General features: G+C 41.2%; 1 protein-coding gene across 7 annotated transcripts in view; it reads left to right on the forward strand.

The window, feature by feature from the left end:
- The window catches only part of LOC145356518 (putative E3 ubiquitin-protein ligase HERC1), a 296,484-nt gene that overhangs the window by 50,923 nt on the left and 231,166 nt on the right, over window positions 1-14,395 (forward strand). For all 7 annotated transcript variants that reach the window (XM_080209293.1, XM_080209754.1, XM_080209365.1 and 4 more), the window contains exons 6-8: window positions 7,386-7,482; window positions 11,966-12,109; window positions 13,355-13,482. In XM_080209293.1, the coding sequence (XP_080065419.1) occupies window positions 7,386-7,482; window positions 11,966-12,109; window positions 13,355-13,482 (369 nt within the window). The remainder of the gene's footprint in view (window positions 1-7,385; window positions 7,483-11,965; window positions 12,110-13,354; window positions 13,483-14,395) is intronic.

A 14,395-nucleotide genomic window follows, 5' to 3' on the forward strand; every position in this document is an offset into this window, starting at 1 on the left:
ATTGTACATTTTTCTGCATTTGGTATAGATGTCATATGAAACGTGTATCAAAAATCATAAAATGGTTACGGTATAGCACAAGGCATTTGGTTCATCAAGCCTGTGCTGTCAAACTGCAAGCCAAATTTTTCTGCAGATCTTTTCCCTTTGGGTGTTCATCCAAATCTTTTTGAAAGTCATAGTTTAATTCTCTGCCCATTGAAGTGGCGGAGGCTACCTCGCTGAATATATTTAAGTCACGGGTAGATAGGTTTCTGATAGACAAGGGAATTAAGGGTTATGGGGAGAAAGCGGGTAAGTGCAACTGATCCACTTCAGATCAGCCATGATCTTATTGAATGGAGGGGCAGGCTCGAAGGGCTAGATGGCCTACTCCTCCTATTTCTTATATTCTTATTGAATCTTCCTCCACTTCATGCTCTGGCAGTGCATTTCCAGATCCTTAACCGCTTTGCTGCGTAAAATGGTCTTTCCTCATGTTGTCATTGTATTTTTTTTAACCATTCATCTTAAATCTGTGTCCTCTGATTCTCGAGTCTTCTGCCAATGAGAACAGTTTTTCTCCATCTACTCGGCCTAACGACAATCGTGATTTTGAACACTTCAATCAGACTCCGTCTCACGCTTCTTGAAGGAGAACAATCCTAGTTTCTTCAATCAATTTGGAAACTGAAATCCCTTATCTCTAGAACTATTCTTGCAAATCTTCTCTGCTTCCTAAGTGTGGTGCCAAGAATTGGACACAATGCTACAATTGAGGCTGAACCATTGTTTTAAAAAGTTTTTATCACACTTTCCCTGTTTTTACTCTTTGACCTTATGGATTCTGTATCACAGAAGGATGTAGAGATCAAGTCACTGGGTGTACTCATGAAATACTTTTTTTAGATTTTAATGGCATCAAAGGGTACGGGGAGAAATTGGGAATATGGTATTGAAATCAAGGGTCAGCCATGATTCTGTTGAATGGCAGAGCACACTTGAAAGGCTGAAAAGCTTACTCCTACTCCTACATAGAACATTACAGCGCAGTACAGACCCTTCAGCCCTCCATGGTGTGCCGACCAGTGGAATGAATCTAATGACCCTCTAACCTAAACTATTCCAATTTTATCCATATGCCTATCCAATGACCATTTGAACGCCCTTAAAGTTGGCACGTCCACAACTGCAGGCAGGGCATTCCACGCCCTTACTACCCTCTGAGTAAAGAACTTACCTCTGCCATCCGTCCTATAATTATCACCCCTCAATTTAAAGCTATGTCCCCTTGTGTTAGCCATCACCATCCGAGGAAAAAGGCTCTGTGTCCGCCCTATCTAATCCTCTGATCATCTTGTATTCCTCAATTAGGTCACCTCTTAACCACCTTCTCTCTAACGAAAACAACCTCAAGTCCCTCAGCCTTTCCTCATAAGACCTTCCCACCATACCAGGCAACATCCTGGTAAACCTCCTCTGCACCCTTTCCAATGCCTCCACATCTTTCTTATAATGTGGCGACCAGAACTGTACGCAATACTCCAAGTGCGGTCGCACCAGAGTTTTGTACAGTCTCAACATAATCTCACGGCTCCGAAATTCAATCCCTCTACCAATAAAAGCTAACACACCGTACGCCTTAACAACCTTATCAGCCTGGGTGCCAACTTTCAGGGATCTATGCACGTGTACACCAAGATCTCTCTGCTTGTCGACACTACAAGAGTCCTTCCATTAATCCTATATTCTGTAGTCCTGTTACTCTTTCCAAAGTGAATCACCTCTCACTTTTCCGCATTAAACTCCATTTGCCACCTCTCAGCCCAGCTCTGTAGCTTGTCTATGTCTCTCTGCAAACTGTAACATCCATCCCCACTGTCTACAACTTCTCCAGCTTTAGTGTTGTCCGCAAATTTACTAACCCATCCTTTTACACCCTCGTCTAGGTCATTTATAAAAACGACATACAGCAGTAGCCCCAAAACGGATCCCTGCGGTACACCACTAGTAACTGAACTCCAGGTTGAATATTTCCCATCAACCACCACCCTCTGTCTTCTATCAGCTAGCCAATTCCTGATCCAAACTGCTAAATCGCCCTCAATCCCATGCATCCGTATGGGATGCATTTTAATTTTGTTTCTAATTTTAAAATGTAGGATCTTGTATGTCTTTTCCTCATCCTTCCCTACACATTTGACAATTTTTGCGTGAACACCCAAAGGTCGTTTTGTTGCTGTACCCACTTTAGAATTGTAAATTCTGTATTATTTTGTTCTATCTCTCCTTATTTGTCCAATCAAAGTGTGTATCTTCACACTTTTCTGCATTAAGTTTCATCTGCCACGAATCTTGTCCTTTCCACCAGCCTAGTTATCTCCTTTAGAAGTCTATCACTACCCTCCTCACAATTAACAGTACTACCAAATGCTGTAGCATCCACAGATTTAGAAAATTGTAGCTTTTACACCCAAGTGCAAGTAATATAAGTAATAGATCAGAAAAACAGTGGGCCTAACGTTGACTCATGCGGAGCCCACTGTAAGCCTTCTTCCAGCCTGAGAAATAATTGTTCCCCATTAATTTGTTTCCTCTCACTTAGTCAACTTTGTGTATTCAGTGCTACTGCCCCTTTAATATTATTTGCCAACCTCTTAGATTCTCTCTTTGCCTCTCGTATTTCCTTTTTCATTTCCCCTCTGAATTCTCCATATTCAGCCTGGTTCTTGTATGTATTATCTACCTAGCATCTGTCTTACATACCCTTTTTCTCCTTTTATCTTAATCTGTAATCATCCACGGAGCTCTGGCTTTGGTTGCTTTACGTGTCCGTCTTGTTGGCAAGGTACCCAAACTGTCTTCTCTTTAAAGGCAGCCCATTGTTCTGTCACAGTTTTGCCTGGTCTTTAATTTACACAGGACAAATCATTCTCAACCCATTGAATTTGGCACTGCAGCAGTTCTGTATTTTACTCTCATTACTTTTTATCCTTCTCTTTAGTTAGAGAAACCAGACAAAAATCAAAAAGGGTCATATTGCACCATATTTCTAAGAGGGCAATAAATTCCAAAAAAGGGCCTGAAGTCTCTGTGTCTCAATGCGAGGAACATTTGTAATAAGGTGGATGAATTAACTGCGCAGATCGTCATTAACTGATGTGATGTAATTGGGATCATGGAGACCTGGCTCCAGGGTGACTAGGGATGGGAACTCAACATTTAGGGGTATTCAGGAAAGATAGACAGAAAGGAAAGGAGGGGTGGGCATAGTGATGCCGAATAAAGAGGAGATTGATGCAATAGTAAGGAAGGGCATTAGCATGGACAATGTGGAATCTGGATGGGTGGAGCAGTGGAACACCAAAGGATAAAAAACTGCTACTGGGAGTTGTGTACAAACCACGAACGGTAGTAGTGAGTTTGGGAATGGCATCAATCAGTAAGGGTACAGATGTTACCGTGGTGACTTCAATCTGCATGTTGATTGGGCTCACCAAACTGGTAGCGATGTGATGGAGGAGGATTTCTTGGCATGTATAAGGGATGATTTTCCCAGCCAATAATCTGGAATTAAGTATCTACTGATGACCATGAAATGATTGTTAGAAAAACCCGTCTGGTTTGCTAATGTCCTTACCTGGTCTGGCCTATATGTGACTCCAGAGCCACAGCGATGTGGCTGACTCTCAACTGCCAGGGTAACTAAGGATGGGCAATAAATGCTGGCCAGCTAGCGATGCCCACCCATGACCAGAATGAATAAAAAAAGTGTTGAGGAATCAACTAAAGAGCAGGTCATCCTAGACTGGGTATTGTGTAATGTGACAGGATTAATCAGCAACCTTGTGGTCTGAGATCCTTTGGCCATAATATGGTTGAATTCTTCATTCAGATGGAGAGTGACACAGTTATGTGTGAGACTAGATTCCTGAACTTGAAGAAAGCCAGCTTTGATGATATGAGACATACATTAGCTAGGATAAGCTAGCAAAGGATACTTAAGGGATTGTCAGCGGCTAGGCAAACATTTAAAGACCACATGGATGAACTTGAACTGTACATCCCTGTCTCGTGAAAGAGTAAAGCTGGGAATCTTGCTCATCCATGGTTAACATGGGAAATTAGGGATAATGTTAAAGCCAAAGAGAAAGCATGTAAATTGGCCCAAAAAAGCAGCAAACCTGAGGACTTGGAGAAATTTAAAATCCAGCAGAGGAGAACAAAGGGTTAATTCAGAGGGAAAAATAGAATACGAGCGTAGGCTTGCAGGAAACATTAAAAACTGCAAAAAGCTTCTCTAGGTATATGAAGAGGAAAAGACTGATGAAGACAAATATAGATCCCTTACTGTTTAAAATTGGGTGAATTCATAATGGGCAGCAAAGAGATGGCATACCAGCTGAACAAATACTTTTGATCTGCCTTTTACAAAGGAGGACACAAATAATCTTCCAGAAATACTAAGGGACAGAGGGTCTAGCATGAAGTTGGAACTGATGGAAATCATTAGTAGTCTGAAAGTTGTATTGGAGAAATTGCTGGGATTAAATCCTGATAAGTCCCAGGGCCTGATGCTCTGCATTCCAGAGTACTCAAGGCAGAGGCCCTAGAAATAGTGGATGCATTATGATCATCTTCCAGCCTTCCATAGACTCCGGAAGAGTTCCAATGGATTGGAGGGTAGCTAATGAAAAAGGAGGGAGAGAGAAAACGGGAAATAATAGACTGATTAGCCTGACATCAATGGTGGGGAAAATGCTGGAGTCAATAATTCAGGATGTAGTAACTGAGCAATTGGAAAGCGGTGACAGGATTGGTCCACGTCAGCATGGATTCACTGAAGGGAAATCATACTTGATATATCCTCAAAAAAATTCCACAAGATTTGACCAGTAGAGAGGACATGGGTGAACCAGTGGATGTTGTATCTGGACTTTCAAAAGGCTTTTGACAAGATGCCATACAAGAGATGAGTGAGCAAAATGATAGCTCATGATGTTGGGGGTAAAGTATTATTGTGGATAGAGAACTGGTAGGCAGACAGGAAGCAGAGAGTGAGTATAAATGGCTCCTTTTCCGAGTGGCAGGCAGTGACTAGTGGGGTACCAGAGCATTCAGTGCTGGGATCCCAACTGTTCACAATATACATTAGTAATTTGGACAAAGGAATTGAATGCAATATCTCCAAATTTGCAGACAACACTGTGTAGCAGTGTGTGCTATGAGGAGAATGCTAAGAGGCCGCAGGGTGATTTGGACAGGTTGGCTGAGTGGGCAAGTACTTGGCAAATGCAATATAATGTGGACAAATGTGAGGTTATCCACTTTGGTGCCAAAAACAGGGAGGGAGATTATTATCTGAATAATGGCAGCTTAGGAAAAGGAGAAGTGCAATGTGACCTGGGTATCATGGTGGAACAGTCGCTAAGGGCATGCAGATACAGCAGGTGGTAAGGAAAGCTAATGGCATTATTAACCTTCATAGCAGGAGGATTTGTGTATAGGAGTAAGGATGTTTTGCTGCAGTTATATAGGGCCCTTGGTGAGGCCACATCTTGAGTGTTGTGTGCCGTTTTGATCTCCTAATCCGAGGAAGGACATTCTTGCTATTTGGGGAGTTCAGCAAAGGTCATCAGACTGATTCTTGGAATGGCAGGACTGACATATGAAGAGAGACTGGATCAGCCGGGCTTGTACTCACTGGAATTTAGAGGAATGAAAGGGGATCTAATAGAAACGTATAAAATCTTGATGGGATTGGAAAGATTAGAATGTTCCCGAGTTGGGTAAGTGCAGAACTAGGGGGTCATAGTCTAAGAATAAGGGGTAAGCCACTAAGAACTGAGATGAGGAAGAACTTTTTCACTGAGTTGTGAACCTGTGGAATTCTCTACCACAGAAAGCTGTTGGGGCTAATTCGTTAGATATGTTCAAGGGGGTGCTGGGTGTGGCCCTTGTGGCTGAAGGGATCAAGGGGTATGGAGAAAAGGTGGGAGTGGGATACAGAAAGTGCATGATTAGCCATGATCATAATGAATGATGGTGCAGGCTCAAAGGGCCGAATGGACCACTCCTGCACCTATTTTCTTTGTTTAAATCTTATGATCCTGTGACCTCTGTTCCCTAAATGTGCCCCTACTGACAGTTGATCCTCTGACACTTGATCCTCTGACACTTGGTCTGCCTCACTCACCTCATTCCCTGTAACCTGATCTGGCAATTCCTGTTTCCCAGTTGGACTGGAAACAGTGATGTAGAAAATGCTCCTGAGTACATTTCAGAAACCCTTTCCCATCTCTGTCCTTTATGCTATTATTCAGTTTATATTAGGATAATCTGAAGGTCCCCATAATCGCTACTCTATAGGTTTTGTATGTTCCTCTATATCTTTCCCACTAATTGGTGGTTTATAGATTGCATTCAGTAGTGTTGTGCCACATCTACTGTTCCTTAACTCGAACCAAATTGATTCTGCCCTGATCCTTCCAGAACATTGCTTTCCCCAGCACTGTCATATTATCCTTAATTAATACTATCATTTTTCCTTCCTTCTTTCTTTTCCTATATTTCCTGAAAACCTTGCATCCTGAAATATCCAGAATTCAGTTCTTCCTTTTTGAACCAGATCTCCATTATCACCATAATCTTGTATTCCTGTATTTGCACCTGCTGTTTATCAACTTTAATTATCATAGTCTGTGTTTACAAATTTGCATGGTAGATATAATTTAGATGTATTATTATTTCTTGTATTGTCCCTTAGTCTGACCTCACCTTACTATTTCTTTCTCTATTCTTAGCTCTCTCCCAATCATTTGTGCATCTTGTTTATCCTTTGTAATGCCAAATCCTGGTCCCCATCCATCTGACAAATTTGATTAAAGCCTTCCCAACACTAGCAAGCCTGTCCTTAAGGACGCTGGGCCCAGCCTTATTGTGGTGCAATCCATCCAGTCTTTACAGATACCACCAATCTCAGAACAGGTTTCAATAGTCTGAAACCTGCCTTCCTGCACTATTTTTCCAGCCACAAGTTCATCTGCTCTATCCTTTTTGATACTCATTAATGCCCAGCACTTAGAGTTTGCTACTTTTATGGTTCTGCTTTAATTACTCTTCCTTAGCCCCTCAAGTCTGCCTGTAAGACCTCGTTCCTTTCTCCACCTATGTCATTGGTACTGATATAGAAAAAGACCTCTGGCTGTTCACCCTCACCGATGAGGCCAGAAAAATAAGCCCTATTTTACTAGCTTGATTATCAAGTGATATCGTTGTGATTCCCATGACAGTTTAAAGTGATTTAATTATGGTACATGATTATATTTATTAAAAATATTGATATGCATGACAGCCTAATTGGAACAAGGCAGCTATTAATAATGCATATGACTTTTCTATCATAGATTGTGGTCTGTGTGTCAGCAGGATACAGACATAGTGCGTCAGTTACATCTGATGGAGAGCTTTATACTTGGGGAGAGGGAGACTTTGGTAGACTTGGTGAGTACTTACTGCATCCTGGAAAGTTCACTTAGTTATTGCTGTGCAATGTGATGAAAAGCTATCAATCCTTGTGTAAAAAAAATCAAAATTAAATGCCCAGTTTTCAGCCAGACAGAGGACAGTCTCTGTTCAGATACTTAGAATTTTTCTGATGAATATCTGAGGACATTTGAGTAGCCTGCAAGTTAACAAAAATGTATACTGATTTATTACATGAAAATTATTGACATGTTGTTTATAGAGAATTACTTTTTTTATTGAGAAGTGGATAGTACTGGCAAACACTATTTCTTGTCTAATATGACTTCATCAGAACTGATGAGGTTGGAAAGAGTCATGTTACACCCAAAATGTTATCTCTGTTCCTCTCCATGGATGGATCCAGACCTTTGGAGTTTTTCCAGTATTTTTCTGTTTTTATTTCATACTTCCAGGATTTGCAGCATTTTGCTTTTACTTCAGCATTTGTCATCTGTTTTCCCCCATTGCCCTGTCAGCATTGAAGCAGTAAAAAGTCTCAACACCAGGTTAAAGTCCAACAGGTTAATTTGGTAGCACAAGCTACAAGCTTTCAGAGTGCTACTCCTTTATCAGGTGAGTGGGAGTTCTGTTCACAAATAGGGCATATAAAGATACAAACTCAGTTTATAAAATAATGGTTGGAATGCAAGTCTTTGCAGGTAATCAAGTCTTAAAGATACAGACAATATGTCTTTATATGCCTTCTTTGTGAACAGAACTCCCACTCACCTGGTATGGAGGGGAGATCCTATGAGGAGAGACTGAGAGATTTGGGGTTGTTTTCGCTGGAAAGAAGGCAGCTAAGAGGGGACCTTATTGAAACATATAAGATGATTAGAGGTTTAGACAGGGTGGATAGTGATAGCCTTTTTCCTAGGATGGAGAAAGCTAGCACGAGGGGGCACGGCTTTAAATTAAGGGGGGGTAGTTATAGGACTGATGTCAGGGGTAGGTTCTTTACCCAGAGGGTGGTGAGGAACTGGAATGCCCTGCCAGCTGCAGTTGTAAATGCGCCTAGTTTGGGGGCGTTTAAGAGATCTGTGGATAGGTTTATGGACGAAATGGGATTGGTTTAGATTAGTGGGTTAGTGTTGTTTTTTTTTAAAGAGCTGGTCGGCGCAACATCGTGGGCCGAAGGGCCTGTTCTGCGCTGTAATGTTCTATGTTCTATGTTCTATGTTCACCTGATGAAGGAGCAGCATTCTGAAAGCTTGTGGCTTGTGCTACCAAATAAACCTGTTGGACTTTAACCTGGTGTTGTGTGACTTCTTACTATGCTTACCCCAGTCCAACGCTGACATCTCCACATCATAGCATTGAGGCAACTATATGTGTGAATAAGAAGCAGGAATAGACCAATTAGCCCCTCAAACCTGCTGTGTCATTCAATAACATCATGGTTGATCTAATTGTGATCTCAACTCCACATTCCCATCTATCCCAGTGCCCTTTGACTGTCTTGTTGGTCAAGAACTTATCTTTCTTTACCTTTAAAAATATTCAATGAACCTGCCTCCACTACTCTTCAGGGAATAAATTTCTACATGCTCTCACCTTCTAAGAGAAAAAAAAGTGAAACAGTATGAAACTGCAAATCAGGTGACCTGAACTGGAGCAAGATGTCCAACGGAGCAGGACATGGAGAAGGAGGCAGGAGGAGGTTCCAGAAGTAAGTTTCCAGCAGGGACAATGACAGCTATCGGAAAAGGCCCCAGAGGAACATTCCAGGCAGGGACAAAGACAGCAACCATCAGAAAGAGGTCCCAGAAGAAAGCTCCAGGTAGAGACAAAGACAGCAATCAGAAAGAGGTCCCAGTTATAAGCCTGGAACAGAGCAAAAGACTCCGAGTTAAAGTGAGAGCCACGAGAAGCAGATTTGAACTGAGGTGATGTTAAGAAAGGCCCTGAAGTTCCTAGGAAGCAGCCTAAGATTGGTGACTTCTTACTGCAGGCTTTTTGGAGCATGATGTTCTGCTGGCATGGCCAAAGATTGAAATTGAGCTTGAAGGGTGAAGTTTGAGTATACTTGAAAATCCAGGGGAAAGAAATCTCAAAGTGAGAGTGAACTCTGGAGATGGATCCTTGTGGAAACGACATTGGAAGAGAATTCCAAAGCACTATTTTTAAAAGTGGAGCTTGAAAATTCTTGTGAGAAAGACAACATTGTGTGAATTGTTGAAAAATCCACAGAATGTGCGTTGGTCGCATCCATTGTTTATTTTGAAAGATGGTTTATCTGACTACATTTCACCTGTTAATTCACATACACTTCATACTTACATTCAGTATTGTAAATTGTTTTATTGTATTAATTTGTATGTGAAGACATTGGTAGGGAAAAGGAATAGTAAGTACTTGAATCATCTTCTTGTGTTTGTATTGAGATCTTTTCAACATTTCTGTCAGGTGTAGTATAGGGGGCGATCTTGAGTCCATGCTTTCCATCTGTAGGATCAGCAAATGGGGGCTCAAGATCTGGCAAAACCCGGAAATCATGAAAATCTCTGGTCTAATGGGCGTGAACACAAATACAACATATTTATGTATATTTCAATATAATTAAAGACCCCCACCCCCAGTGACATGAGGTTTACAGCGCATTCACCTGATCTATGCTCTGGGTCATTGACCTCCAAGCTAAGGGAAATACGTCTTTCCTATCCACCCTATCTAGGCCCCTCCTTATTTTCTACACTTCAGTTAGGTCATAGTTGAACCTCTTTTGTTTGAAGGAAATGGGTTAATGATGTGCTTCAATTCCATGGACTTCAACTATAAAACTAAAGAAAATTTGCTAGGATAGTATGAGGAAGTCATTCAGGTAGTTGTGCTGGCCATTATGTATTTTTTAATTGAATTTACTGATGAATATTAATATTTATCTACTTAAAGTTAAAATGTCTTTATTAGTCATGAGTAGGCTTACATTAACACTACAATCAAGTTGCTGTGAAAATTCCCTAGTTGCCACACTCTGACACCTGTTCGTGCACTGAGGGAGAATTTAGCATGGCCAATGCACCTAACACATCTTTTGTGGGAGGAAACCGGAGCACCCAGAGAAAATCCATACAGTTACAGGGAGAATGTGCAAACTCCACTCAGACAGTGACCCAAACAAGGAATCGAACCTGGGTCTCAAGCACTGTGTACCGACCCACAATTACTTGACTTTTCTGTACCAACATAGTTGCTAACATCATTCAGATTCAAAGATTTGGGTTGCTCATTAGTTTTACTGTGTGGCTTAGCTTACAACTGCATGTGGAATTTCCAGATATTTTAAATACTATTGATTCTGTATATAATGTGATATTTAGTGCATCTAAATTGAACAGGATTCTGCTACTAAATAACAAGTTTTATTATAATTGATTTTGCAGCAGACTTTGGAGTCTAGTTTGAAATGAAATGTTGCAACCCATTAAAATTTTAATATGCAACAAATAATTAAATCGAGGAACTGCCATCAGTAATGTTCAGAATTAAGCATATAGAGCAATATTTTAACTTGCTTAAAATCCATTCTGGGTCTGGCAAATGGAATATGGTGTTGGTAAATGTGAGGTCATCTGTTTTGGTAGGAAAAACAGACTATTATTTAAATGGTAAAAAATTACAACATGCTGCTGTGCAGAGAGAGCTGGGTGTCCTTGTGCAGGAATCTCGAGGAGTTGGTTTGCAGGTGCAGCAGGTAATTAAGAAGGCAAATAGATTATGAAGGGAATAAGATAGAAGCAGGGAAGTTGTTTCCACTGGCAGGTGCAACTGAAATTAGGGGGCATGATCTCAAAATAAGAGGAGGCAGATTTAGGATCGAGTTGAGGAGGAACTTCTTCACACAAAGGTTTGTGAATCTGGAATTCCCTGCCCAGTGAAGCAGTTAAGGCTACCTCATTGAATGTTTTTAAGGCAAAGATAGATAAATTTTTGAACAGTAAAGGAATTAAGGGCTATGGTGAGCAGGCGGGTAAGTGGATTTGAGTCCACAAAAAGACCAGCCATAATCTTATTAAATGAAGGCAGGCTCGAGGGGCCAGATGGCCTGCTTCTGCTCCTAGTTCTTATGTTCATTCACTTGCACAGAATTAAAATTAGTTCTACAGAATCAGAGTGAGAATAGTCTTTTGATTTCTGCTGTTAGTATTTAGTTCCTCTCCTGAAGTTGGAAGACTGTGCTTCCTGTTGGAAAAAGCCAGAGTGATGTGATTAAGGAATTCAGCATCTTGGGAGAATTAGCTGACTTGAATCCGTGTGTTGCTGTCCATTCATATTCCAGTGTGCTGGGCTTTTTTTTGTTGAATTAAAATAAGTTATATTTGCTAATGTGGAAATGTTTGCCATTTTCTCAAAGCACGTTTTTTGATTTTAAATTTGTTAAATTTTCAATTGCAGAATATGTCTGTCAATGCAGCATAGCCTGGTGGTAAATAATTTGCTTGTTTCTTGTAAACTTTAGGACACAGTGACAGTCATAGTCGTAATTTACCAACTCTTGTAAAGGATATCAGTAGTGTTGGTCAAGTAGCTTGTGGCAGCTCCCATACTATTGCTGTGTCTCAGGATGGACGGACGGTGTGGTCGTTTGGAGGGGGAGACAATGGTAAGCTAAATCCACCTTCACTGTTTAGTTAAAATGTTGGAACATTTCTAACTTGTGCACGTAAGTTCCTAAATACTTCTGAAGGTTGCTGGAGAAGTTGAGGAGACTATTTAAAATACAGATTGGATCATTGATCACAGAATCATACAGTGTAGAAGGAGGACATTCGGTTCATCGAGTCTGCACTGACCACAATCCAACCCAGGCCCTATCCCATTAACCCCATACATTAACCGTGTCTAGTCCCCCTGACTCTGGAGGGCAATTTTGCATGGCCACATCTTTGGATTGTGGGAGAAAACTGGAATACCTGGAGGAAATCCATGCAGATACGGGGAGAATGTGCAAACTCCACAAAGACAGTGACCCAAGCTGGGAATCTAAACCGAATCCCTGTGCTGTGAGGCAGCACTGCTACCCCTATTGTGCTACCCCTAACACTTCCTTGGCTTTAAAGGTAAAGGTATGGAATGCTACACAAAGGAGGTTTTGCTGGACGTTTTCAAATCACCAGTTAGTTCCTAGCTGGAGTATTGTGCTCAATCCTCAGCACTATCTTTAAGGAAATTCCACCTGCAGCCTATTAATGATCAATTAATTGACAGTTAAATGGCAGTTCTTCCATAGGCAGGCACTCCCCACCTACATTTAGCTGGGGAGAAGGTATGTGGGCATGATCTCGAAAAAACCAACTGCTTGTGCTTATCATCGTTGCTTTATGTATTTATATGTAGATGTATATTAAAAATAGTTTATTATTTTGTTGATCAGTGCCACAAGCAGGCTTACGTTAACAGTGCTGAGAAATTCCCTAGTTGTCACATTCCGGCATCTGTTCGGTACACTGAGGGAGAATTTAGCATGGCCAATGAATCTACCCAGCACGTCTTTTGGACTGTCAGAGGAAACTGGAGCACCCAGATGAACCCCTGCCTGGGTTCTACTAAGGCAGTTTTCATTTCACAAATTTAGTCTCAGTTAGCCACCATGGTGAACGAATTTAATGGATAGCTTGTTCAACAAAATGTACCATTTTACTTGTAGGAAGAATTCTTGCTCTGCCCAGCTCCCAGAGGTACTATACATTTAAAATTAATACTGTGTGTGATTTCAAATGTTAAAAATGTGAACAAAGCTAGAGGGTTGCTCAGAAATAAGCGCAAAAAATTATTTGATATACTTGATGTTATGTTGGAATTTCATTTCCTGATTCGTATTCTAATTGGTATAATTCTGTAAACTTAGGTAAACTTGGTCATGGGGAAACTAACCGAGTGTACAGACCAAAGGTAATTGAATGTTTGCAAGGACTCTACATTCGGAAGGTGTGTGCTGGAAGCCAGTCTTCACTTGCATTGACTTCTGCTGGACAGGTAGGGGACAACTGATTGTGAATAAGGAATGACTTAGTGATTGCTCACTTAATTGTGTGGATATCAATAGATGATGAAATAGCAAAATCTGTTGAGAATCACTATCATGGAATGGAATCATAGAATCCCTACAGTGCAGAAAGAGGTCATTTGGCCCACTGAGCCTGCACTGACAACGATCCCACCCTGGCCCTATTCCCAAATATTTACCCTGCTAATCCCACTGACACTAAGGGTCAATTTAACGCGGCCAATCCATCTAACCCGCACATCTTTGGACTGTGGGAGGAAACTGAAACACCTGGAGGAAACCCGCACAGATGCTTGGACAATGTGCAAACTCCACACAGTGACCGAGGCCAGAATGGAACCCGGGTCCCTGGTGTTGTGCTAGCCACCGTGCCGCTCAATATAGGTAGAGCCAACAGAAGAGGAAAGCTAATTTCACAGAAATTTGTTTATGAATGATAAAAATGATGTAGTTACACTATGTAGCAAGGGTGTTAACCACTTGTATATAATGTTCACACATTTAAATACACTGGCAATTATTTCATGTCTCCTTGTCTATGCCTCCTATGTATGAGCAGAGTTGATGTAAATTGGCTTTTGTGTGAAACCTTGAGCCACCAATGGCAATTGCTTGTGTCCTGGGCACCTCTTCTGTGCAATGTGTTATCATCTGACCACAGCAGATGTCTTGTTTCAACTTTGCTCTCCATGTCTGTTTTGCCTGCACCTTAATGTAAAGTGTGGTTGCTACAAGAAACTCAAACCCATGCAATGCACAGCCCCGTGATGTACTTTATTGGCTCTGCACCATTGAGGCAGAGGTATTCCGCATCTCTGCATTCTTGAGAGATGAAGTGTGATGTTTAAGGGACAAGATGATCATACCTACAGAAGGCTCATG

This window comes from Carcharhinus amblyrhynchos, chromosome 1 (assembly GCF_965287045.1).
Source record: "Carcharhinus amblyrhynchos chromosome 1, sCarAmb.v2.hapA, whole genome shotgun sequence".
Taxonomy (NCBI): Eukaryota; Metazoa; Chordata; class Chondrichthyes; order Carcharhiniformes; family Carcharhinidae; genus Carcharhinus; species Carcharhinus amblyrhynchos.